This window comes from Anomalospiza imberbis, chromosome 10 (genome assembly GCF_031753505.1).
Source record: "Anomalospiza imberbis isolate Cuckoo-Finch-1a 21T00152 chromosome 10, ASM3175350v1, whole genome shotgun sequence".
Taxonomy (NCBI): domain Eukaryota; kingdom Metazoa; phylum Chordata; class Aves; order Passeriformes; family Viduidae; genus Anomalospiza; species Anomalospiza imberbis.
In genome coordinates this window covers 19,644,191-19,667,121 of record NC_089690.1, presented here as the reverse complement: position 1 = coordinate 19,667,121, position 22,931 = coordinate 19,644,191, and the positions used below count along the sequence as shown (strand labels likewise).

The 22,931-nt window shown below is 50.3% G+C and overlaps 1 protein-coding gene across 1 annotated transcript; it reads left to right on the top strand.

Moving 5' to 3' along the window:
* The first annotated feature begins 1,615 nt into the window (after positions 1 to 1,615).
* EFHD1 (EF-hand domain family member D1) lies at positions 1,616 to 18,442 on the top strand. The gene is made up of 5 exons (XM_068201076.1): positions 1,616 to 1,987; positions 9,446 to 9,593; positions 15,361 to 15,495; positions 16,793 to 18,014; positions 18,063 to 18,442. The coding sequence occupies exons 1-4, from the start codon at positions 1,692 to 1,694 to the stop codon at positions 16,925 to 16,927; spliced, it is 714 nt and encodes a 237-aa protein (XP_068057177.1). The 5' UTR covers positions 1,616 to 1,691; the 3' UTR covers positions 16,928 to 18,014; positions 18,063 to 18,442.
* Positions 18,443 to 22,931: the final 4,489 nt, after the last annotated feature.

Below are 22,931 nucleotides of genomic sequence, written 5' to 3'. Positions count from 1 at the left end.
ACCTTTCATAGCCTCTCCTACCCCTCCCTTGCGGCCGTCTCCCACCCATAGCTGTACCTAGAGCTCTATCTCCACCAGATGGCAGCCTGGTTTTGCAGTTGCTGGTTTCACCCTCAGCTACTCTTTTCCCTGGACACCCTGCAGGCACAGAAGCGCCATGTGTTGTTGGGCTCGTTGTTCTTAAGGGTGGCCAGTGACCCAGGCAGAGCTTCTCGCTCTCCTCCCCATTCCGCTCTGGTGGAAGGAACGTCTCTCCATCACAGACGTGGTACTGCGTGAGGGCAATGCGGTGTGGGCATAGCAAATGCCACCCCTTCCACACAGCAGCCCGTTTTCAGGCAGTCCTGGTGTGATATACCTGCAGTGGCCTTCCTGTGTCACATGCGGTGGTGAACCTGCAGCCGTCTTGACCCTCCCGACCCCCGCTGGGGCAGCCTAGAGCTGCCCAGGCAGTATGTAGGGGCAGGGTGGCTGCAAATGGCCTCATCAGTCATTTTCTGAGTAGGTTTGGTGGGAATGAGCTTATCCAAGAGGGTCAGCTGCAGGTCACCACATCAGAGAGCTGCTTACTACCTGCCCGGAGGTGTCAAACAGTCACATAACAGAGGCTGGGACCGGTTCCCCGTGACGCACAGGCTCGGGCACGCGGGAGCCCTAAGCAGGCGGCGTGTGCGAGCCGGTTCTTTTCTCTCCCCCTCCTCCCCGGTGGGTAAATCCCATCAGCCGCCACCCTAAACCGCCTCACGCCAGCCCTAATACCATCTCAGGTACGCCATCAGGCTCACATCAGCCAGGCGAAGGACTGACAGTCCTGGGAGGGACACCCCTGCAAGAGCCGGGGGGACAGCAGAGGTGGCATTGGGCACTGTCCTGGGAAGGGGGGGCTGGGTGGTGGGAACAGGCCGCCTGCTGCCGATGTTCTCTGGGGAAGGAGAGGGAATCCAGGCCTGAGCCGAGCTTTGTCCTGGGCTAATTTTAGACCAAGGAGGTAAGAGAAGGGAGGCGCATAGAGGGGCTTAAGGGGTCCCTCTGCCCTGGTGCGGGGCAAGCCTTGATCTCCGTCGTCCCTGTAGCGCCTGGTGAGCCGACGGGGTCCTGCTGCTCTCCCCGAGCGCGGGGAGCTCCCGGTGGGGTTCGGGGCACGTTTCACCCCACGGAACGGAGCAGAGTAGGCAGCGTTGTGGGGTGTATGTGGCCTGTGCATCCCAGCGCCAGTGCAGCGCCCTGCTGTGGGGTGCAGGGGGGACCTGGGGAGGACCCTATAGGTTGAGGGATGCGTCGGAGAGTGACCATGGAGTGGGGGGTTCCCTGCATGAGGATGTGGGGAGACAGCCTATGTGGGTCATCTATAGGGGGGGGTGGCTGCTGTGTGGGAGAGCATACATGTCAGAGGTCAGCCTGGGGGATACTGGCGCACCACATGCGCGGGGCACCTCCGCATGCAGTGGCGACAATTCTTACAGCTCCCCTCTTTCACCCCAGCCCCCTTCCTCCCCCTCTTTCCCCCCGTCCCGCCGCGCCTCCTTAAGTGCCCGCCCCGTCCCGGCCTCCCTCCGCCCCGTCCCGCCCCGTCCCGCCCCGCTCCCTCTAAGTGAGGGAATAAAGTTGCGCACTGGGGCGGGTGGTCCTGGCTGGAGCGGAGCCGGACCGAGGCGGGCGGCAGCGCAGCTCGCCGGCGGGAGCGCCGGGCCATGGCCTCGCAGGAGCTGGCGCAGAAGCTGCAGCGGCGGCTGCAGCTGGAGGAGAGCGGGGCAGCGGCGGAGGGCGAGGCAGAGGCGTTCAAGGGCGCGGCGGTGGCCGGGGAAGTGGAAGAGCGGAGCTGCTTGACGGCCAGTGCGGGCGCAGAGCTGAGCGCTAAGCTCTGCCGGCGGCAGGACATAAACGAGGGCGCGGCGCAGCCCCGGCGGGCCGCCGTTTTCAACCCCTACACCGAGTTCAAGGAGTTCAGCCGCCGGCAGATCAAGGACATGGACCGCATGTTCCGCCTGTGAGTGGAGCGGGAGCGGGGCGGGGGGCTCGCTGCCCGGCCCGTGGGCTCCGGGGTTGGGGCTCTGCTTTCCCCCGCAGCCCCTCCCGGCGCCGGCCCCCGGGGGCACATCTGGAGAAGGGCTGCCCGCTCTCGGCGGCACGCTCGCATTTCCCCGCGGTTTTGCGGTCGGGCTGGAGGAAGCCGCGGCGCGTTCGCAGCGCCATCTGATCCCCAGATTGTCCCTGTGCTTTGCCGCGGGGGCTAGTAGAGTTTGCCTGGGGCTCAGCCCTGCGTTTAACTCAGGGCCTCTGCTCTGCCTGGGATTGGGACGGCGGCTGTTTCTCGTGGCACCCAGGAGCTATGGCTTTGCAGGACGCTCTGGGTGGGACGGGGAGAGAACACAGGCAGTCTTCTGCCCCAGACCCTGGGGTACCAGGTGGGTCTGTGTCCCTGGGCCCGGCAGAGGCACTGGACATTTGCCCGAAACAACTGCGACCCTGAGCACCCCTAGCACTCCTGCTGGCTCTGCCTGGCAGTGTCCTAGCTCCACGCAAAGTCCTATCTGCCGGGCTTAGTGGCTTGGTGCTCCTTCCCGTGCACCCAAGCAAAGGTTGAGCACAGCTTCCTCTTGCTACCTCCTTTGTGTGGGCTGGAATGGGATTCCCTCCCAGCAGGAAGGTTTGTGTTAAAGTCAAGCTGCTGTCAGCAACAGGGAGAGCTGCTTCTGTAAGCAGAAAGGCTTGGCCCTCCCCGGGACCATGATCCTGCCCTTTTCTCTCCTCCAGACCGTGTCCTGGCTCCTGCAGTTAGGCTGTGTCTGGGTACCTTTGTCTGCACTCAGTTTTCCCTCCAGCACCACAGACCCGTGGGCTCCTGGGGACTAGTGTCCTCCCAGCCCCACAGCAGGCTGCCAGACTGGGAGGGAGCTGCTGCCTGGCAGGAGATGGGAGGACTATAGAGCAAGGTGTGAAGATGTACTTCACCTTATGGAGGTGACTGAAGTGAGATTTGTAACTTGTTCATTGTTCTCCTAGCTGAAAGCTGCCTTGGGCACCCTGGATTGTTGTGAGGCGATCAAGAGCTGGTTGAATGCTGTCAGCTCCCAGCGCTGCGGGGTGTTGCCTGTCCCAGCCAGGCTGTTGCCACAGGAGACCATGCGATGGGCTTTTGTGAGCTTACTGGAGTTTGGAGTTCTTTGTTGCACAGGCAGTGTGTTGGCGGTTGGCGCAGGAAGCGAGGTGGTCCAGGCGGGACTGCTGCTCCACTCTCTCCTGTGTCCCTTTTCACTGTGCTTAAAGGGAATCCCACTCTATGGAATGCTGAAACGCGGTGCTTGTGAGGACTGGAGGACAAACAATGCAGGCAAGGCCTGTGCGTGAGAGCCTGGACTGGGCAGATGCACTGCCTCAATAGGGAAGAGGAAAGAAATGGCGGTGGTTTTGGGAAATAAAAAGTGGAAGAGCTGAATTGCAGCCTAATTTTTTAACAATGAGCTCATTAAACACTAGCCTTGTAAGCAGGAAAAGCTAGGCTTTGCAGTTGAATGCTAATCAGCTGGTCAATGTAGCTGGAAAGCATTGCATACCCTGTGAGAACTGGTGATGCCAAAGGGGGGAGAAGGTGGGATGCATGCTCCCCTGTTGTGTTTCCTGGACAGGCAGCCACAAAACCATGTCCTGGTGTTCACTGTTACAGGCACCTGAGGTTTGCAGTGGCAGAGGATGTGGTCTTTGGTCCATCTGCTGCCAGTGACCTGTCTTAACTACTGGCTGACATCACGTGCTCCATGAGGAGAGGAAATGTTCCCCTTAATTCCTGTCAGTCAGAGCTTGAGTTAATGTGATTAAGGCTTTAATTCTCTGTATGGCTTATTGGCCCTGGCCACCACAACTCAGGGTAGCCTTTCTTACATCCCTCTCTCAAAGGCTTATTTTTTTTTCCTTTAGTATCTTTTCATTGCCACAGGATGCCAGGTTTCCACTATGAAACTTCCCATCCAAAAAAATATTTCTTATCAGTTTAGTGGGACTTTTAAATCTCTAGTTCAGACTAAATTTGAGCCTGTGGTTCTATGGATGATGTGGCCTGGGTCATGGTGCTTCAGCTGAAAAGATGTCATGGTGATAGTGGCTACCCTGAATGCCTGTCAGGGCATCCCATGGTATGGATGGTAGCTGTGACTGCCAGGGTGGAAGCAAAGAACTTGTCTGAAAGTGGGACTTCCCAAAATATAGTGCTCCATCCAGTGCTGTGTGATGCTAGCTATGCCAGGAGCATCCTTCCAGAGGAGAAATAATGCTCTTTGCACTGGCTGCCACAGTTGGGCTCACTTTTCCCCCTCTCTTGTCCAAACCTCTTCTTGTCAGCATCTCTCCTTTTTGGCCCCAGTCCACTGGAGATGGGGTGCAGGTATCTGGTGGAGTGCTGGGTGCAGGCAGCTCTCAGGGTGGGTATTTTTTTTGGCAGAAACCAGGAAGTCTACAGCTCAGGCTAATTATAATGTGACCTGATTAACTGCCTATTCTGACAATATGTGAGGACTGTGATAACCATGATAACCTTTCTTTCCTGAGTTGTCTAAGTGAACTCTCATGGCCTCTGGAGTCTCAGAGCTCCCCTTGGTGCCATCTTTGTCCAGGAAAATGGCAGAGGGTAGTGTGAAAGCCAGGCAGTGAGGCTCTGCCTGGCAGGAATGACCTTTATGAGAAATGTAAGGGGGAGGAAAACAGCAGCTTCATCTGTGGGGCACGAGGGAGTGGAGAAATTCCAGTCTTGCTATTGCTTTTTATATCTAGGGAATTCCATGTGTTGCCCACACATTGCATAAGTGCCTTGCTGGTGGGAGAGGCTGTGATGTCCCCTTACCCTCCTGGAGCCACTTAGGAGCCCCTTTCCTAGGTGGCCCAGCCTCGTCTGACATGCTGCAGCAGACCTGCTCTCTCTAGAGCTGCCGTGTGCCGTCTGTGACCAGCTGCCTCTGGTCTGTGACTGGCTGTCTGTGGACTTCCAGTGGGCAGAGAGGTTATTCCCATGGGGACTCAGCCTGGGCCTGCAGGTCTTGCCCAACATCTTGGAGAAGATCTTAGACTCTCATCTTGCCTTCATGTCCCTCCAAGAGCAAGAGACCTCCTTCTGCCTGAGCTGGGGAGGGTGAAGCTGAATGTGGTTGAGGAGCCTGTTCCTGTCCCCACCTTGGTATGAAGGATTTGTTTCCAAAGCTCTTGGCAATAGAATAGACTATTCAATTTGGAATGGACCACCAATGATCACATCTAGTTCGACTGCCTGATTGCTTCAGGGTTGACCAAAAGTTAAGCCCTGTTATTAAGGGCATTGTCTAAAGGTCTCTCAAACCCTGACAGGCTTGGGACATTGACCATCTTTCTAGGAAGCCTGTTCCAGGGTCTGACAGCCCTCTCAGGCTGAAAGAAAGGCTTCCTCAGTCCAGTCTAATCCTCCTCTGAGGCAGTTTTGAACCATTCCCATTTATCCTATCACTGGATATGAGGAAGCAGAGATTAGCACCACCTTCTCCATGTAAGGTGAAACACAATGGTCAGAGGGAATAAAGTGCTACTTAGGATTTGAAATATTTAAGAGGAGATTATTACTTCAGCACCATTATTCCAACTGCTTTACTTCAAAGCCTCAATTAGGCCATTGCAGCATACAGGAACTGCAGATCAAAGTACAGGTACTCATAGTATGTGAAGCAAGGTAAGGTGCAGCAAAACATGTGCAGGGAGGGCAGGTTCTCATTCCAGTTTTTCTCAAGAAATGTGAATGTTTAGAAACTGCTCTTTGATCCTTCAGCATCTGTAATTTCTCAATTGTCCTTTTTTTAAGTGGGGTTTTAGAGGCAGCTGGAAGGTGACTGCAGAGTCACCACAGGCAATTCAGTCCTTGGCATCTCCTTTTTCCTCCCTTCCTGGTCCCTCTTTCTTCTGCGATGTAAACCCCCAGCACCTGTGGAACACCAGTGCAATGTTTATACTTGGGGAGTAATTGTGCATAACAGACTTTGTGCTCTTAAGCAGGGCTGTTCAGCAAGTATTCCCTCCTTCCTCCAGTTTTGTCTCCTGCTTTCATCTCCTGGTGCTTCAGCAGCTGGGCACACTCTGCAGTCTGGGTGGAAGCGAGCCAGCATGGGAATCTGGGTGCATCCTTGTTGCAGCAGATTTTGGCAGCCACTGCTGTGTCTCATTTGCTGCCAGGAACGCTGCTGTGGCAGCAGTGTGGCAAAACTTTATCACAGCAGCCACGGTGCCTGTACCTGCCTGCAGCATCCCAGCTGTTATAGCTGGGATCTGCTGTAGCCATGGCACCATCCTGCTGCTGGAGTGGCTTTCCTGTGACATGAGATGTCTGTGCCTGTTGGCACAATTCCCCTCTGTCTGTAATGCCTGCACATGACTCAGCTGAGGCTTCACTCCTGCCCCAGGGAGCTTTGTGTGTGAAAGAAGCAAAGCTCTGGTGTCACAGCAGGAGAGCGAGTGATGGCAGGGCTCACCAGGCACCTGAGTGCTGCGTGCTCTTGCCGAGCCACTCCTGGAGTTCAGGTTGGGATGGCTCCCCCAGATGCTGAGGTGTGTTTAACTTGCCCTGGTGCCAGCTCTTCTGTGAAGGTGATGGCTGTCCATCACCAGGATGCGGGCAGCTGTGTGTGAGACGCGTCTGAGGCTGGCTGAGTCCAGGGCCCTGAAAGGGGGCTCCCAAAAGGCAGAAAGGGGAGTTTTATGATCTCTCAAAAGGCAGACTGTGGGGTCTTTGGTAGGGCTGAGGTGTGCTGGGAGCAGCAACTGACCAGCAAGGTGCAGTCTGCATTGTGCCAGTGTTGAATGCCTGTGGTCTGTTGGGGGTGGGTGGTGGGGAATGAACAGTGCTGTTTCTTGTGCCATGTAAATATGTGTCTCCCTAAATAGTCTGGCTGTGCAGCAGCTGGGTGGCTGTACCCAGGTCCTAAAATAGATTGGCTGTTTAGGAGGTGAGGGGGCAGGGAGGGAATGTAGCAGTTTGCAGGGTTTCCACTGGGTTTCAGTGCCCCTCTGTCTGGCTGTCCCTGAGTGCAGGGGACTGGTAACCTGATTTCTGGGTGCTTCTCAGCACCAGCTGTACTCATGCTCAACACCCATTGTGTGGCTGGTACAGAGTGCTGCTCAGCCAGGCCTGCTGTTGGCAAGACCCCATCTCTCACAATCCTGGCTTTGTCCTGCCTCTCTGCAGGGATGAGCCCTGAAGCTGTGCCCCACGCTTAACCCTTTCAGGGCAGCATAGTGGCCCCTGGGCCAATGTTTACCTGCAGGTAGTGTCCATAACAGGAGGGTGAGATGAGCACAGTAGGCACGGGCTGGGCTTGTGCCCTACTTCTGCCTTCATCTCTGTTACACGGAGCTTCCATGTGGGGCTGGGCAGTGTCCCATCCCCAGATGAACAGCCCTTGGAGGGGACCTTGGTATTACTTTGCTTCTGCATCCAGCCAAAGGGTAGCATGAGCCTGCTGGGCCCCGCAAAAAATGCAACCCCAGGTGCCTTTCTGCCATTGTACATTTTGCTGTTGTGTCTAATCAAAGGCACTGCATCTCCAACAGTGACAGCTCTGCACTGTTTCTCCCAAACTTGAAAGAAAAGCAAATTGACAATTAAATATTGCACTGCTATGCTTCTGTGATGTCTTGGAAGTGCATCACAGTGCTGGGCTGTGTAATGCTGTGAATGTGCTTTAATTAACTGACACACCTTCCTTGCTGTGAAGAACCGGCTGCACTTCTTCCCTGTGACATCCCAGGTCTGTGACCTGGTTTCTGCTCTGATAGAGGTTTCTTTCCTAGTTTTTCAGAAGGCCATCCAGCCTGGTGGGCTCATGGGTTTAGCTGGTTTCAGAGAATGTAGGCAGATTGGTAACAGGGCCCCCTAGTCTGGCAATTATAGCTCTGTCTTTGGGAGTTTCTTAGTCCTGGGAACCTTGGAAACTAAGAGCCATAAGGACTATCAGAAATAGTTGTGGGGGTGGTGGGACTCTAGAAAGTCATGGAGGCCACCCTAATTTGGGGGAAAAGCATGCTGTGCCTGTGTTCATGAAGGCAGGGGCAGAGATCTCGGCTCCAGCTCTGGCTTGCGCTGCTCACACCTGTATGCAGTTTGGGGCTGGTGGCTTTCTTCGTGCCTTCTTTTGCCACAGCTTCCTCTGTGGCTGTGAGGTTTTTCAGCTGGAAAGGGCTTTCTTCCAGGGTAACCACAACTGTGCAGATCTCTGTCTGGGATGGCTACAGCCCTTATTTCTTTGGCAGAGAGCTAACAGTCAATGAAAGGTGATGGGTGGGAGGTTTTGACTGGCTCTTGTCCACTGGAAAGCTTCAGCACTGTGCCTAGGGTTTCCTTCAGGGTTGAGATGGTGGCAGGAGGGCACTGGCAGGCTGTATGCCAAGGCTGAGCCCAGCTTGGGAAACCCTGCCCTGTCCTCTCCTGTGAAGCCCTAGCTCTGTGCTGAACCTTGATGGCAAGACCAGTATGAAAGAGGGCTGTTGACCAGCTGATAACAGAGCACCCATCCCAGCAGCTTTTGGACTTTGAAAGCTGGTGATAGCCCTGGTGGGTGTGAAGCGCTGGTTGCTGGATGCTTTACCCACACCCACAGCAGATGTTGGGAGGAGTTGGTGCACTGTCCCAGGCTGTGCGCAGCAGATCACTCGCTGCCTCCCCAACCCTAAAACACTCCTCCCCTTGCTCAGGTGCTCTTCTTTGAAGAGTCCTTGCAGTCCTTTGTGCTCCATAGGGAGCATGGTCCCACTCTAGTCTTGCTCCTGGAGGTGGGCACTGGTTTCCTCTGCTAGCCTGGCCCTGTGGTGCAGCCCTGGTACCACAGCCCTGGCTAGGATTGCTGTGCTCTCCTGGGACTGTCTTTCTGCTCTGCCTGGGGACACAGAATAAACAGCTGCCCTGAAGTGCAGGTGGTGTAGTGGTGCTTGTTGTAGTTCAAAAGCATTTTGGAGAGAAAATATCTTAATAGCTAGAGGAGGAGAGTTCTGCTTACAGAGAAAGATTGCTTTCTGCCAAGAGGTTCTGCTTGGTCTCTGTTCTCTTGAAACTAGCAGGAAACCTGGCAGCAGCTGACTCTGCATGCCTTTGCCTCACCATGTTGGTGCATGGTGTAAGCTGCATGCAAGTTGCCTTTGTGCTGGACAGGCAAGTGGTGAAATGGAAATCCCACTGAGATAAGCTGAGTTCCTCTGTGCTCCTTCTGTGTGGGTTGTTTGGTCTGAGCTCCCCCGAGTACTTCTCTCTTTGGTGAGACAGCTCTGAAAGTTGACAGCTACTTCCCTGAGCTTAATATAACTCAGCACTGGCCATGTCGTGCAGCTTCCCCTCTCCACTAAGCTTTGAACCACACAGTGGCTTTATCCATGTGCATGGTTCCTCTCCTGGGGAGAGGAGTAGGGGGATGATGATGGTTAACCCTTTCCCCTTTGCACCCTGCAGGTATGACTCGGGACAGGATGGATATATCGACTTGATGGAGCTGAAGCTCATGATGGAAAAGCTGGGAGCCCCGCAGACCCACCTGGGGCTGAAGAACATGATCAAGGAGGTGGATGAAGACTTTGATGGGAAGCTCAGCTTCCGTGAGGTGAGGGTGGCTGCAGTAATAGACAGGGGTGTGGCTGTGGGGTTGAAGGAGGAGGCGGCTGGGCTTTAGGTAGCCCACTCCCCTCTGTGTTTTTCCAGTAGTGAGGTGCAGTGGAGAAGGCGGTGAGCTTCCCCATGCCAAGGGTGTGGAGCACTGTTAACCTCCATCTCCATCTGGCAGTCATGGTACCTGATGCCAAAGCTCTCCAACCTCCCTGCTTGCTTTGGGAGCACACTTGAGCCTTGTTGCAGCTGCTGGGAGTGCTCACTGAGCTCACTGTTGTAGCTGGAGGCAGTTAGGTCCCTTGAGTCTCCAGGTCTCATTGCTTGGCTCCTGTGGTACAGCAGCTGAGGCCTCATTTCAGGTGCAGTGCAGGAGCTCTGCTTGGAGCAGCTCATCTCATGGGGCACAAAAGGCTCTCTCTACTAGTTTGTATTGGGACCCTCTCTGCATCATGCAGTGAACAGTCATGGCAAGCTCTATGAGGGGTGGTCACCTCCCTGCAGCAAGGAATAAATGTGTGGATGCAGCAGTTTGGTACTGCATGCTGGCTCAGCAGGGACACAGCTCAAACAGGTCTGCCTGTTATCACTGTATTGTGACAGCTGGGAGGACAAGCCAGGATCCTCTGCCTGGCAGAGGAAGAGAGGAAATTTGAGCAGTGACCTGCATGCACTCAGGGGTACCCAAATCATCTCAGCAGGAAGGGGGAACCCAGGGACCAAAAGCTCCTGTTGCATCATCTCCTCCTCTCAGACTTTGATAGCTGGCTTGGTCACAAGCAAATGTCACACTGTGGCTTTCTGAATTAACCCATAGCCCCTTAGGTAGCAAGAGGAGGGGCAGCACTGCTTATGTCCTGCACCGGTTTTGAGGGCTGTGCTGCTTCCTTCTGTCCTGTGGGATGCCTGTGGTGGGCCCTGAGCAGCTGGGCTCCCTAGTTTCTGCAGGCATGATGTTTTCACCAAGCCTCATCCAGGCTAGGGCTCAGAACATCAAGTTCTCCATTGTGGAAGTTTGAGGGCTTTGGCAGTGCTGGGGCACTGCACTGCACTGGTTGGGGCATGAGAGGTGGCTATCACTTATAGAGCTGCTGCACCATCTCTCTGTGCTGGCACATCACACCATCTTCCTCTGCTTCCATGCCCCAAGAACTTTGTTGGATTTATTTCACTGTAAGAGGGCATCATGAAAAGACAGAGGCCAAAGACTTGGGTTTTGAGAGAGGGGGAAGGATATGCCAATCTGGGAACTGAGAACCTGTCCCTGAGTTTCCTGCTGCCTGGTCAGAGGTGAACTGGAGGTAGCAAAGAATCCAGTGGAGCAGGAAAAACACCATGCCATGGCCCCAGGTCTCTGATTGCCAAATCACTGCATAGGCTGAAGAGCCCTCTGTGTCCATTCTGGGCCACCCTTCATTCCAGGTGGGGACAGCCTCCAGGCTTGCTGCAGGGGCTCTCTCCCATGGAAGAGAAATGCTTTTATCCTCAAGGCCCTGAAAAATGCTATAATGTCCTAGCATCAGTGTTACGGCACAAGTAGCAGAGCAGCTCCTCTTCTGCTGCCACCTGTTTGGAGCACAGCCTCCTGCAGGGGTGCCTGTGCTGCCAGCCCCTGGCATGTGGCACACAGCAGCTGGTGCTGTTTAAGTGTTGTGCCAGAAGGGGAAACAATGGTCATGCAACTGCAAGCTTGAGGCCCATGGGTTGGAATGAGCATCGCTGGCAGAGCTCTGGGGACAAATTACACAGCACCTTTGGCAGACACACAAAGCTTACTGTGGTAGAGAGGAGCAGGATGCTTCTTGCCTTGCTGCAGGTGTGCCCTGTCCAGCTGCTGTGTTCAGGCAGAGGGCTGACAGGGAAGCAGGTTCTGTGGTGGGTCAGGAGACCTCAACCATAGCCTGTCCCATTTTGCTTCTCATTGGTGGTGACAAGCAAGCATGTGGAGGAGGGTTACTAAGATGACTTGGGTCATTCAGATAATACTAGGAGAAACCTGGTTTAAATGAGTGTCTGAACTCACTAGGGTGCACCTATAGTACTGGAGGGCTCCTGTCTGCCTATCCAGAGAATACCAAGTCCTGGCATACCTGTGTGAACGCACTCTGCTTTTGGCCTGGCCAGAGAATTGGTAGGGACCTCTTTCACTTGCAATAAATTACCTTTTTCTACTGCTTTGAATAGTGTTCTCCCATCCCAGATAAGCTGTTGCCTGGCAAGCAGACTGCTGATGAACCACAGGCCCTGTTAGGAAAGAAGGCCCTGCCTTCTACCATTGACCTTTGAACGTCCACCAATACATTAACAATTAACTGTACAAGACTCCTGCCATGAGTCAAGCAATGACATTTAGGCTTAAAAAGATTAGGTATAGTGGGGGAAAAAATGCCCACACCTCTGACTGTTTAGTTCCATCATTACCACAGGAAACCAGAGTTAATTGCTGTGATAGTAATGTGTAATTGGAGCTGCTACCTAGAACCCACAGAAATCCACCCACTGCCCTCTATACCCTCACCAGCTGAAATGTTGACTCACATTATGTGTTTGCTACCAGGGTTGATGCAAACCACATCCTTACATAGTGCTGCTTTTCTGGCAAGCTGTTGTTGCAAGGCTGCTGCTGCCTGTCAGTCCCACACTTTTTGTTGCATGATGCTCAGCCTGGCTCTGTGGCATAGGTCTTGGATCATGAATGATGCAAGAGCAGATACAGTTTACCCGGTTAGTGGGTTGGAAAGTGTGGGTCATGTTGTTCTCTTCAAGAGCAGAGCTTTGAAAGGTACTTACCTTCATTATTCACTTTTATGTTGACATTTCCTTGAGATTTAGCTGCACATGGTGTGTCCTGGGCCCAGCAAGGGTGTTACACAGGCTGGCAATGGGAGCTGAATGCAAATTGCTGGTGTTCCCTAGTTAGTAAGAACTAATACCTCAAGGTGAGGTGGGCTGCAGGCTGTGTGCTGGAGAGATTGCTGCTGAGCTTCTGTGGGAACCAGCATGATGTCCCATAGTGCACCTTTCTGGATCCTTGGAACTGACAATATGCTCTGTCCACCCTAAGCAGTGTCTTAGTCCCAAGTTTCCTTTAACTCAGCCTGCCCTTTGTGGCCACAGCAGCCTATATTCTTCTAGACAATTGCTGTGCCATCCTTTAGTTTCAGGATGATTCATGCTCACTTGTACTCATTACCCAGTCCCTCCCCAGGTGACAGCTGTATCAGACCTCAGGATTGTGCTGCCTCCACTGCTCTTTTTCAATGCCAGGAAGTGGGACTTTCAGGGTGGAGCAGGAGGAAGCATGACTAATTCCAGCCTAGCTGCGAGCCTTCTGTGTCACAGTGCCTGATGGTGGCAAAGGGGAACTAGCCAGAGCCCAGTGGATCTGAGCAGAGGGAGAGGATGTCTTGGGGAGGATTTGGTTTCTTTCCAAAAGAAACCATTTATTTCTTACATGAAAACCAGTGAACTATTTATTTGGTTTGTTTCTTATGTGTGTGTATTGGGTTTGCTTGGCCAGTTTTTCATAGCAGGGGGTCTACAAGGAGTGGCTTCTGTGAGAAGCTGTTAGAATCTTCCCCTGTGTCTGGTAAGCCATAACCACTCTGCTCCAGGACAGACCTGCCATTGACTAAGGTGAGCCAGTCTGGAATGATAGTAAAGCCTCTGTGATAGCATATCTAGGAAGGTTAAAAAGTTCTTGTGCAGAGGTAATTATGGCCAGAGAAGAGAGGAGTAAGAATATGTGGGAGGAACAGCTTTGCAGACACTTGGGTCGGTGGAGAGGGAGGGACAGGAGGTGATCCAGGTGCTGGAGCTGAGGTTCCTCTGCAGCCCCTGGTGAAACAGGCTGTCCTCCTGCAGCCCATGGAGGTCCATGGGGATGCAGAAATCCACCTGCAGCCCATGGAGGATACCCATGCCAGAGCAGGTGTTTGCCTGAAAGGAAGATGTGAACCCATGGGAAGCCCATACTGAGGCAGGCTCCTGGCAGAGACCTGCAGACCTGTGGATAGAGGAGCCCATGCTGGAGCAGGGGAAGGACTCTTCTCTCTGCACAGTGGCAGGAGCAACCTGTGAAGAACTGCCCATAACCCCTATTCCCTATCTCGCTGTGCCACTGGAAACAGGAGGTAGAGCTGGCAAGGAGGGAGGGGTGAGGGGAAGGTGTCTTTAAGATTTATTTTACTTCTCATTATCCTGCTCTAATTTTGGTAGTAATAAATTCAATTAATATCCCCAAGTTGAGCCTTTTTTGCCTATGACAGTATTTTGGTGAATAATCTCTCCAGGGCCTTAGAACTCATGAGCTTTCGTTATATTTTCTCTCCCCATCCAGATGAGAAGGGGAGTGATAGAGTGGCTTTGGTAGTCTGGCATCCAGCCAGGGTCAGCCAACTACAATGTGTTTGGAGAAGGAAAAATTCCCTTGCCAAGGCCAGCCTCCTTTCTGCTTGCCCTGTGCTGAGCGCTCACAGGTTAAGAGGCTCTTGCATGGAGCGGTGCCTGGTGAGCGAGAGGGCGGCCAGCACTGCTGTCATCTCCACACCCTTCTTCATGGGAGGCCTACCCAAACTCATGCATTCCTACCAGCTTCTGCGAGCAACTTGAAGTACGGCTGTCTCAGTGTGAATGCTGGGACTCTGCTGCCCTCCTCTGGGGCAGCTCGAGCTCCCCGTAGGAAGCATCAGATTCCCCAGCCTGGCAGTCTGAGGAACACAGCACTAGAGATATTTGATGTTCCTGTGCAAAGGGATTTCAGGGCAGCCCTACCTGGTATCTGCAGCCCTCTGGCTGAAGTGCTGCATTGGCACGGCTTTGTTGCTTTGTGCTCCTTTTGTTCCTGAGTGGCTTGTCCTTGCGTCTGTTCTCTGCACTGTTCCAAGCACTGAGACACCTCCTGGGGTCGCCATGAATAGCAGGGGGTTGCAGGACCTCTGCAAGTACACCTAGAGCTTCCACATTTTAACCTGAAGTTTGGTTGGCAGGGGATGGTGGTGCAGATGTCTTTATTTTTAAGCAGGCAGGTTTTTTTTTTTTTTTTTGTTAAAACAAAAAGAAAAATTATGTTTTTGTGGAATGAGATATAACTTTTTTGTTTGTTTCCCTTTGCAATTCACTTCCCAATACACACTCTACTGTAGTGACTCTGGATTTGTTAAATAGCCATGGTCCAGTGCAGGACAGAAGTTTCACGCCAGCTTGCTCTGTGGACACTTGTTCAAGCCACTCTGTCACAAGGGCATGCACCTGGGCTGCTGTTTTCTCTAAAAGGACTGCACTAATGCTTTGGTCCTGGGAGCCTGAGGTGAACCAGAGCTGTGTTTGCCCTGCTTTCATTGTCATGGGATGTGACCTGAGTCCCTAGAACACTAGGGAAGCTGGTGGAGGGCTTGTGAATATACCATTAGGGTGTGGGGTCATAAAGAGCTATATCTGAGCCTGCCCAGTGGTTGTACTGGGCAGGTGCAGAAGTGGTCTCCTTCCTCTGGCCACATAGCAGCCCAGGCTTGCTAGGAACTGTGCTTTACCAGGGCTCCGATTCCTGGGAAACCTTCTTTTCCTGTGAGATTCCTACTGCTTCTAGTCTGTAACAGGGCCGTGTACTGGAGCACAAGCTCCTTGCTGCCACTTGGTTTATATAGACCTGGTTTCCTTTTCTCTGAAATGTGAATTCCATCCCTCTCCAGGTGATTGTGCTGTTTGTATTTTAAGTCGTTTGTGCCTCAGTGAAAAACCTGAATGTTTCCTCTCTGTCTTGCTAGTTCCTGCTGATTTTCCATAAAGCTGCAGCTGGGGAACTCGAGGAGGACAGCGGCCTATTGACTCTTGCGAAGCTCTCAGAGATAGATGTATCCATTGAGGGAGTCAAAGGAGCCAAGAACTTCTTTGAAGCTAAGGTATGGTGTGGCACAGAGGAATATGAAAAAACTCAGCTGTAGCTGAGTTTCCATTCAAATTTTGTTGGACTCTAGCTAGAGTCTTTCTGTGGCTCAGTCAACCCACCAGAGCAGTGTAATTCACAGTCTGTGTTCTGGGTCTTATCCTGGTAGAACTGACTGGCTGAGCTACGTCCCTGTGGCTGGAACTAGGTTGTTGCCCTGTTCTTTTAAAAGTTTTAAAGTTTTCTAAACGTTTTCTATACCTTCTGATGTTTACGTATTTCAACTAGAGTTTCTCATACACTGTCATGTAAATAATAATTATTTTACATTCTTTGTAAGAAGAGAGAATTGATAGACTGTTAGTTTGACCACTGTAACTGGAAAGGTAGCAATTCCATCCTCCAATCCACTGTCACTTTTAGAATTCTATATATTATGAAGTCAGAAATAGACTCTCTCTTTTCCCTCTTTTACATCTAGCGTAAATATGTGAATTATTTCGTGTCGTAGTACAACACCAGGTGGCTGACCTCTTTTAAAGACAAAAGTGTCCTGAAAAGCGAATGCAATAGAGACAGAGTTTTCCCATTTTGCAAAACCTCCCTCAATCAGAACACTCTGAGTTCAGTGGTGAACAGAGTGCTTTGGAGTGTAGGATTTCAGATATCTCTTTCTCTGTAACCTTTGGAATCAAAATAATTCTGCAGGGTCCTGGGGTTGGCAGAAAGAGCTGTACACCATCCGAAGCTGACAAAGCACCCTTTCTGAAAGCTCTCTTGGAGAGAAAATAATCCTGCTTGTTTATATAAGAAGTTTTTTCCCAAGAGCCTAACACAGCTATTGCACAGCAGATGTACTGAGATGAAAGCTGGAAAAATAGCCAGCAAGTAAACAATGTCTCTTTGATCTGCAGATTATCCATGGTGTAGTATGATGTTCTCAGATTTGGCTGTGATTCAGAGTGTTTTCTGCAGTAGTTTCTCCCACTGCATACTCACAACCTATTCCTGCCGCCTGGTTACAGAAATAATGTATGTGACCCAGTACTGATGGCCTTGTTTTAGTCACTTGTTAGTGACTTACTAGTAAGTGACCTTTCTTCTGTTGATGTTGAAGTAAAGGAAAGTAACAGGTATTGTGTGTGAATACCCAAGCGTTGCAGTGTAATTAATACTTGAGCTGTCCAGGCAAAGGATCCCAGCAAGCACTGGGAGGTGCAGCAAGCAGTTCTGTGTTGCTCATCTGGGAGTAGTGCAGCTTTCCCTCTGATGCAAGGCCTGACACTTGTTTATTTTCTCTCTGTCTTGTAAAGGCTCAAGCCCTCTCCTCAGCCAGTAAGTTTGAAGCAGAGATAAAAGCTGAGCAGGATGAGCGAAAGCGGGAAGAGGAGGAAAGGAAGCACCGCCGAGCGGCTTTCAGGGAGTTAAAGTCTGCATTTACCCAGTAACCAACCAGCCAATATGCACTCTGAAATTGCACACGACTTGGTACGTTTCCCACATCAGGGCTCTGCCTGGACAGAACTGCTTGGATCCTGCCTAAAACTCATCACAGCTTTGCTAGCCTTCCTTTGCGGAAGATCCTCCTGAGCTCCTAAGGGCACAACTCTTGCAGTTACTATGCAGTTATAATGATGTGAATAGCAGGGACTGTTTGCTCTGAACTGTTACGAGCACATGACCCTAAAGCAGAAACAGCAGGTAGCAAATCATGGGTGAGCACTGACAAGCGTCATGTTTGCCTACTTCATTCTTTCCTATGCATCCTTTTTCTCTTAATCCTATATTAATTCCTTTCTTATGGGCAAGTAATGAGGTCTTGTGTAAATCAGAGTGTACGAAGTACAGTTTGACTTCTGTATGTTTGTACTGCTGTTGGGTGTTGTCACCCTTTCCTTATTCCTCAAAGCCCCCGTGCCACAGGCACCATGAAAACACTGTGAAGAGAGAAAGATAATTACTGGGGACGTGGATCAAATTCAACATGGATCAAATTCACTATCATTTCCTGTAGCATTTTCTGCCACCCAGCATGTTGAAGAGTCTTCCAGTTTCTCTTCTCTGAAGTGCCATAGTAACAAACCCTTCAATCAGAGGTGAGATTCCCCAAGACTTCAAAGGAAAGAAGCTGGCTCTCTTAAACGAGTAATAGAAAACTGAGTTGCCTGACCATTTATCTTCTTTCACATTCCATCCCATTTAGTGTACTGTACAGCTTCACTGTTGTTTTCCAGGCTTAGGCAGCTCTATCTGTTTTAGGGAGTATTGTCAGCTGGACAGTGCAATTGGATGGCACACTGGGGTTTTCTATTTGGAAATTTGCTCATAGCCTGAGTCATGACGGTGACACTGTTTGATTTCATTAGAGGCACAACAGAGGACACCAGCATAGCATACTGAGCAACCCCTGCTCACAGAGCAGGGAGGTGAGCACATTTGACTGAACTGAATTTTGAGGGCTTGCATTATACTATTAGCCATTTTTTCTTGGAAACATGGGAAACTTGCCCACAAATGTTGAGATGCCCACTGCTTGTCTGGATATAAACACTGTCGGTCATGGCAGGGAAACTTCCCTCAAAGACCTCTATCAAGACATGGATTTGGTGAAATTTTGCCTCTGCTCTTGCCCAAATTCATGGCAAAATGCTAATTTATTTTTTCCCAGAAAAGAAACTCACCAGCCATCTTTTCACTTGTCTGTTTTGCTTCTTAAACTGTGAGCACTAAACTGTGAGCATGGAATAATAAATAGAAAAACCTCTACTCTTTAATGTCAGGTGAAAGAATTGCTAAACGATTAAACTGTGTATATATCTTCACAGATTATATTTTATAAATCACGCTTTTGTAGCTAAATATTTATAATTAAATGTTTTTATACTTTACAACAAAGCAGATAATTTCATCTTCAATTATTTCTCCTGTTGCTGAAATGTAAAAATAAAGCATTGTTATCTCCAGTCTTGTCTGTGGCTTATTTCAGGTCTTTGAATATAGCATTTTTCACAAATTACAGTAGTAATCCCCAAAGATCATCGGCATCCTGACTTGAATGAGTGGAGGAAAGTGTTCAACCCCTTCTTGATAACACTTCCTCTTTTGCACAGCAGTTCTGGTGTAAAAAGCCCTAATGTTTGCATTCCCTCAGAAAGGGATATGGCTGTGTAAATACTTGAAATACTGCCTACTGCTAAATGTTGACATCTGAAGGTTGTCAGCCTTTCCTTATCTTAAAATAGCCTCTGTCTCAGCCCCCGTAGTGCCCCAGCTGGGAGCTGGGCAGGTTGCTTCAGCTGGAATTCCCTTTTCATTTCCTGCTTCTGCCTTTATTAAGAGAGAAAAAAGAAAAATACATGGATACCTGAAAATATGTCTCCAAGCATTTTGTTTCTACTACTGCTGATCTGCTAAGCTTTGCTGGCATGGCCACACTGAGAAGGGGGTTCAGGTAGAGGTTTAACCATGCCTTGTTTCAGGTCCAGTGATGAAACAGAAGTATTTATATTCATCTATATTTTATATAGATGAATATAAATATTTATATTCATTGATATAAATATGTTATCCTATGCAGCTCTGCTCTGTGCCAATACATTCACTGTGTCTATGAGTCCTCAGGTCTCAGAGGTCAGGTGATATCTGGGTGAAGATTCCTTAGTCTCTATTTCCCCAGGAAAATTGTGACACTGCAGCTCTTGATTTTTATTTTGTTGTTGTGTTTGTTTTTTTTTTTTCTTTACAGCATAACAAGCACTGCTGGGTTGTGCTGCTTTGCACATGCAGCTGGGTAAGGAGTCCAGAGCTGCAGGAGAAGAGGGTGGAAAAAGGCTTTTCAGTGGTTTTATTTTAATAGAATTGAGTCAACTCCAGCTGACAAGTTTCAGTAAGGAAATGAGCATTGTCTATGGTTTTGTTCAATTCAAACAGGTGCTGTTAGTTGGGACCTGCATTCAGTGCAGTGAACAATAAGTGCTTTTGGATGTGCATTTATTTGGAAGTTGCAGCAATGTGTGTTTTGAAATCAGCTTTGCAAAAATGGACATTGGGAAATTAATTGCTTTCTAAATTATTCTGTTTTACTGGCAATTATTGGATTAGATAACAGTGTCATTAGGTTATGCAGAAGTACTAAAGAGAAGTTGCCTAGCTCTATCTCCCACCTAAAACCATGTGAAAACACTTAGTTGTATTTACCTGTGATTTATCTACTACAATCCTTGATGCGCTGTCCTTTTATGCCTGAGTCACCACAGGTGGCTCTCAAAGGTCCTGGCAATCCCAGCTCTCTTTAGTGGTGCCTGCTGGTATATTAATGCCTCTCTGGTATTTCTGACATGCCACAAGTGACTCTTAAGTTGGTGGTGGCAAGTAGAGGAGCTTGATGAAAAACCTGTTACACTTAGTGGTCTTTCTCAGAAGGGATAAATACTTGCCTCAAGTCATTCATCTAGAATGGGAACTTCAGGTAGTCCTTGATCCCTGAAGGGATTTTGTTTAACAAAACATTAGTTTGTCCAGAGTAGGCAAAAAGCAATACAGGAGTCACTAGCACTTCAGGCAGCACCGAGGGTGGGTTCAGCCTGTCTGGATGCTCAGATTGCAGTGGATTTCTCAAGGACGCTCCTGTAACAGTCATTGCCATTGGCTGCAGGGGACAGCCTATGGCAGCAGGAAGTCTCACCAAAAGAGCTCAGTGTGGTCAAAGTGGAGAGAAAGAGAAATGGCGTGATCAAGTTCTTCCTGGCTCAGAGTTTGGGTTTATGTGTGAGGTTTAAGGTGACAAAGTAACATTTTAACCTTATGGGAATGTCCAAATAAACCCAAGACATCCAGAAGTAATTGAGTGTTGCAGAAGTAGCAGCTTGTTTGTGGTATTCTGTCTTTCAGCACAAGCCACCTGAGGTGACAGATGCATTGAAGTGACTGACTTTAAAAACTGCAGTTGGATGTTTGCCTGCTTTGCTGCTGTTTTCATTATTTTTAGGGATGTGACAAATGAGGACATGGAAAACAGAGGCTGCTGAGAACATATTGACTCTTCCCAGACAAAATCCCTGGTTATTTCAACAAACAGGGGAACCACTTTTCAAAGTAACAAAATGCAGGAGTGGCAAGGGGAAACATGACTCTGACACATCCTTCTGGGCTGCTTTGTGATCATTATTTATCATTTCAAAGCTGTGCTCTGTGTTCATAGCTCGACCAGTGTACTGAGGGAGGCAGGCTCTTGCCTCCAAGCCAGAATGGGTGAAAACAAGGGGTTAGTAAGGAAAGTTTATAGTTTGTTGGGGATGCAGCTTCCCTGCACTTGGGTTTTTAATAGTGTGAATGAATTGGCACAGTAATCCAGGGCTCTGAAGTACATCATGCCCTTGGTACCCAGACTGGCTGCTGGGGTGATTTCACACCTACACAATATCAGCTGACATTCTGTCATTGAGCCATGCAGGAATTTTACCGCACGAGTACAGTCTTGAATTTTCATGAGAGTCTCTCTGTTCTGCTTGAATGAGTTGTGGAAGATTAAAGATACATCTGCTATTACCAAAAGATTGTCATCTGAGTTTCCTTGAGGTATTTTACAGAAATGCCAAGTTCTGCAGATGAGGAATGTTTCAGATGCTTCTTGAATTTGATTTTTTTTTTGTCTCAGTAATATAATGTTTGTGCTAACTGGGATAAAAAAAATTTCCACAAATGCTAAACATCTTCCATCTCAGATAAAGGTTGTCTTAGAGCATGTGAAAATATTTTTGAGTGCTCAAATTCACATTTGATAAGTAGAATAACAAGGCACAGCTGCTTCTGCAATGAAATTGGAAGTTCTCACTGACAGCTTGAAATGCATCACTGGCTCCCCTCCCTCCCTCTCTTTATCATTATTAGTATTGGCTCAAGCTGTGTGACAACAACCAGGGGGATTGAATGCAGCTTATCAGAGGCCAGCCCTTTTCTAGGGAGCTTTGCTTTTCCATACCAGCCTCCTAATGGAGAAATTCCATTCTAGGTTTTTTGGGTGAGGTAGTCCTATGTAGCTCTCAGCTAAAAATAAGCCCCAAGAATTACAGGCTTTCAACCCATTAGCTCATAAGAATCACTAGTATTCACTGTTGCATCATTTTTGGCTGACATTCAGTACACAATGACAAGTATTTATTCACCTAGAAAAGGATGGAGAAAGCTACATGGGTTGTGGCTGACATCATGATTAGAGTGAAACTGTTTCAGCTGAAAACAGTTATACCTTCAGCAATGCGTAACAGCCAAGAATAGTTTTTTACACTGAAGGAACCACATGGGGCTATTCTGCCTCATGTACTAATATGGGTTTGGGGACTAAAAATAAACTGGTATTTTTAGCTGAAGAAAGTTTGCCTTGAGCTGCTGATTTTTCCATCAGAAGAGTCAAAATATGTATCATCTAATGTCCTTTCTCTGTCAGCAGCAACAGCAGCTGTTGGCGCTGCCTCCCAGGGTGACTCCCACGGCAAAGTGTTCTCAGGGCTCCTCCAGTGCCCGGGCAAGACCGGGTCCAGCCCTCGGTGCCTGGGCACTGCGAGCGCTCACACACGGTGGCTTCTCACAGAGATTCTTGTGGCCACCGATAAAGCTGAATTGCCTCATGGAACCACACAGAAGAAACAGATAAGGCTGGGAGCCACACTGCGCTGCTGAGGCCACCTGTGTGTGTGTGTGTGTGTGTGAGACAGTGGCAAGAGGGTGGCAGACTCACGGAATCATTCAGGTTGATAAAGACCTCTGAGATCATGGAGTTGAACCTGTGACTGATCCCCACCTTACCAACCAGACCAGGGCGCTGAGTGCCAAGTCCAGGCATTCACTGAACACCTCCTGAAACAGTGACTCCACCACCTCCCTTCACAGCCCCTTCCAGTGTCTATTCACCCCTTCTGCGAGGAACTTCTTTCTAGTGTCCAGCCTAAACCTCTCCTGGTGCAGCTTGAGGCCATGCTCTGTCCTGTCCCTTGTTCCCCGGGAGCAGAGCCCAGCCCCCGGCTGCACCCTCCCGTCCCAGGGAGTTGTGGAGAGCAGGAAGGGCCCCCCTGAGCCTCCTTTTCTTCAGGATGAGCCCCCCCAGCTCCTTCAGCTGCTCCTCTTCAGACTGGTGACCCTTCCTCAGCTTCGTTCCCTTCTCTGGACATGCTCCGGCCCCTTAATATCCTCCCCGAATTGAGAGGCCCAAAGCTAGACACGGGACTCAAGGTGTGGCCTCTCCAGTGCCGAGTGCGAGGGGAACTGACGCAGTGGTTTGATTGCCGGGGTGTTCGGGAGGCGCGGGGACCGCCGGGCCCCGGCACGTCCCTCCACCGCCATCTCCCCTCAGGGCTGCCAGGGGAAGGGGGGGTGCTGCGGGCTCGCGCGTCCCGCAGGGGGCGCTGCAGGCGCGCCCCTCTCCCAGATGACGTCACACGGAGGGCGGGCGGGAAG

Coding starts and splice junctions, on each gene's coding strand:
- EFHD1 (XM_068201076.1), top strand. CDS start 1,692: ATGGCCTCGCAGGAGCTGGCGCAGAAGCTGCAGCGGCGGCTGCAGCTG. Junction 1,988..9,445: donor ATGGACCGCATGTTCCGCCT/GTGAGTGGAGCG, acceptor TGCACCCTGCAG/GTATGACTCGGGACAGGATG. Junction 15,496..16,792: donor AGAACTTCTTTGAAGCTAAG/GTATGGTGTGGC, acceptor TGTCTTGTAAAG/GCTCAAGCCCTCTCCTCAGC.